Genomic DNA, 2,936 nt, shown 5'->3' with positions numbered 1-2,936 from the left:
AGACCCTGACCTATAGTGTACCTTTCTTTAATGTACTTGTAAACTTTTCTTATCAGGGAGTTGCTGAACTCATTAACTAAAAGGGGAGTGTTCCCACTTTTAACGTTCTGGGAGAGTTTGTGTAAGATTAGCATTCTTTCTTTCTTAAAAGTCTAGTAGAATTCATCCATGAACTTATCTGATACTGAATTGTTCTTATTTATGCCAGTGCTGTAATTAATTATATATCTCTTCTATTTCTAGCTTGCACTCTTTAGGTATCTATGAGCTGGTGAAACAGATCTCCAGAGAAACAAATCAGTAGGAATTGAATATCTAAAGTTGAATCTCTCTGAGAATTCCTGTTAAGAATGGCTTTAGATCTCAGAATCTCATTTCAGGGAGAAACATCTACGAATGATCCTGGGTCAGAAAACCTAGGGCATAAACCCAGTCAAGGACCAGCCGTTCAGGAGGAAGAGGAGATTTATGAGTTCCCGAGCACTCAGCTCAGTTTATTACAAAACAGTAATAACTCATGTGCAAGGCAGGAACTGCAAAATATCTATAAGTTATTTCACTCATGGCTGCAGCCAGAAAAACACAGCAAGGATGAAATTATTTCTCGTTTGGTCCTGGAACAGTTTATGATCAATGGCCACTGCAGTGACAGGTCCATGTTGAAAGAGAAATGGAATGCAAGTGGCAGAAACCTGGAGAAATTCATGGAAGATCTGACTGACGACGTCATGAAGCCACCTGGATTAGTGAGTAGAAGGTCTTAACTCCTGGGGTGAGGGTCAGAGGTGTGTAAGGATTAAGTACATACAGCCTGTTGGAATTGCCTGGAAGTAGAGAAAGAAGGGTTATTGTAGACCCACTTATTAGTTCTCACCAAAGAGGCTCTTTACCATGCTAAGTAAGCAAAATTAAAGCAGATGTTTTATAGGCATCTATTCAGTAGGACATATAAGAACCAACATATTAAGCGATTTTAGCCAGTGAGATGGTAGGAGGGCTCACTAAGAAATTGACAATAGAGCAGAAACCTCAAGAATGGGGAGAAATGCCTTCATACAACCTCATTCTTCCCTCAGAACACCCTAGTATTAGTTTTTTCTCGTTGAAAATGACACACTAGGGGCGCCTGGGTGGCTCAGTCATTAAGCGTCTGCCTTCGGCTCAGGTCATGATCCCAGGGTCCTGGGATCGAGCCCCGCATCGGGCTCTGTGCTCTGCGGGAAGCCTGCTTCTCCCTCTCCCATTCCCCCTGCTTGTGTTCCCTCTCTCTCTGTCAAATAAATAAATAAAATCTTAAAAAAAAAAAAGAAAATGACACACTAATTAGAAATTACCATGAATTTTTAAGGCCAGCAGGGATAAGGGCAGAAGAGTGGGTGTGACAGCATGTAGTAGAGGGATCTTGGGAAAGCCTCATGAGAGCAGGTCTTCCACAAAGGCTTCCGTCACTCAACAGATCCATATACAATAGTGATCAGGCTTTGTTTACAGGTCCACGTCTACATGCAGGGGCAGGAAGCCCTCTTTTCTGAGAATATGCCCTTAAGAGAAGTCATTGTTCACTTCATGAAACAGTTGCCAGCAAGGACCCCAACAGAAGAGAACATGGGGACACCCTCCTGGACTCCCCAAGAAACTTCCATGGAAACAGGACAAGGTAAGTGGGGTAAGTCAAGGCACCAGAGGGATGTTGTGTGTGGACTCCTTCTTGGTTACAACTCCACTGAGTCACTTTATCCCCCACAGGAGTTAAAGATAAAAAAAATGGTGACAACATTTATCACATGAATGACAGTATTACTAGTCAAGGCAATGAAATACCTTCCCTGCTCATTATCCAGGAAGAGGACTGTCCTAGGCCTGAAGAGGACAGTGTTTCTTTGAAGAATCCGCTCAGCTCTGGAAGAGCAGGTCTAGGCACATCCAGGTCCCAGGAAGGGTCCCTGAAAGGACCCCCATATCAAGATGTCCTTGGGGAAGGGGGGCCAGGGTTTCTCTCTCAGTCAATCCAGGTCACCCCTGAGCCTGTTCCTACCCACCAGAGAACTGAGGGGAACCCCACATGTGGGAGACACCAAGAAAGATGCCATGAAGCCCCAAACTCATACAGATGTGAAAAGTGTCCCAAGAGCTTTAGGTATTTCTCTCAGCTAAAAACCCATCAGAGAAGACACAATAACGAGAGGACATTTACTTGTGCTGAGTGTAACAAAGGCTTCTTCCAAGCATCAGACCTACACGTGCATCAGAAGATTCATGCAGAAGAGAAGCCTTTCACGTGCAGCATGTGTGAAAAATCCTTCAGCCACAAAACCAACCTTCTGGCACATGAGAGAATCCACACAGGAGAGAAGCCCTATGAATGTTCCCTCTGCCATAGAAACTACCGCCAGTCGTCTACCTACCACCGCCACCTGAGGACTCACCAGAAAATTGCCTTCAGAGGTGTTCCCTCCACACCAGAAGCTTCCTCAGGTGGAGCCCCAATGGAATGATACATAAATATGTATGCAAATACGTGTATTTCTATAGTACTTCCCTATTTAGAACATATAATTTCCTGATTATATTTTCCATTTATTGTCTTCACTAAAATATAAGTTTAAGGAGAAATTTCTCAGTTTGTTCACTAGAGTATCTCAGGTACTGATATTTGGTTGACAATTTTCAAATAACTAATAAATAATCTGCTGAATAAATGAATGAGTGTGTAATGTTGGTGTTTATTCTTTAAAATCCAGGAATGTCCAACTCCAGGACACAAACACCAGCTTCCAGTGGTCAAGTGATGCTTTCCCTCCTGCTCCCTTGTCCTCTGTCCACACACTTTATCTTTACTGGGCCACATGCACCTAAAAAGGTGGAGAGCAGAGGCAGAAACCCAGAAATAGGCCTTAGCCTATAAAAGGGAACCTTTATATTCAAATGATATATTT

The 2,936-nt window shown here is 43.1% G+C and overlaps 1 protein-coding gene across 1 annotated transcript; it reads left to right on the top strand.

The window, feature by feature from the left end:
• Positions 1-350: 350 nt before the first annotated feature.
• LOC113936738 (zinc finger and SCAN domain-containing protein 4) lies at positions 351-2,495 on the top strand. The gene is made up of 3 exons (XM_027620320.1): positions 351-746; positions 1,492-1,657; positions 1,747-2,495. The coding sequence occupies exons 1-3, from the start codon at positions 351-353 to the stop codon at positions 2,493-2,495; spliced, it is 1,311 nt and encodes a 436-aa protein (XP_027476121.1).
• The last annotated feature ends 441 nt before the right edge of the window (positions 2,496-2,936 follow it).

The sequence above is a fragment of the Zalophus californianus genome, chromosome 17 (assembly GCF_009762305.2).
Source record: "Zalophus californianus isolate mZalCal1 chromosome 17, mZalCal1.pri.v2, whole genome shotgun sequence".
NCBI lineage: Eukaryota > Metazoa > Chordata > Mammalia > Carnivora > Otariidae > Zalophus > Zalophus californianus.
Note: the sequence above shows the minus strand (reverse complement) of the source record. Positions and strands in the feature narration are given on the sequence as shown.

Excerpts from the sequence above, each read along its gene's own strand:
- LOC113936738 (XM_027620320.1), top strand. The coding sequence starts at position 351 with ATGGCTTTAGATCTCAGAATCTCATTTCAGGGAGAAACATCTACGAAT. Across the intron at positions 747-1,491 it reads TCATGAAGCCACCTGGATTA|GTCCACGTCTACATGCAGGG; the intron begins GTGAGTAGAAGG and ends CTTTGTTTACAG. Across the intron at positions 1,658-1,746 it reads TTCCATGGAAACAGGACAAG|GAGTTAAAGATAAAAAAAAT; the intron begins GTAAGTGGGGTA and ends TATCCCCCACAG.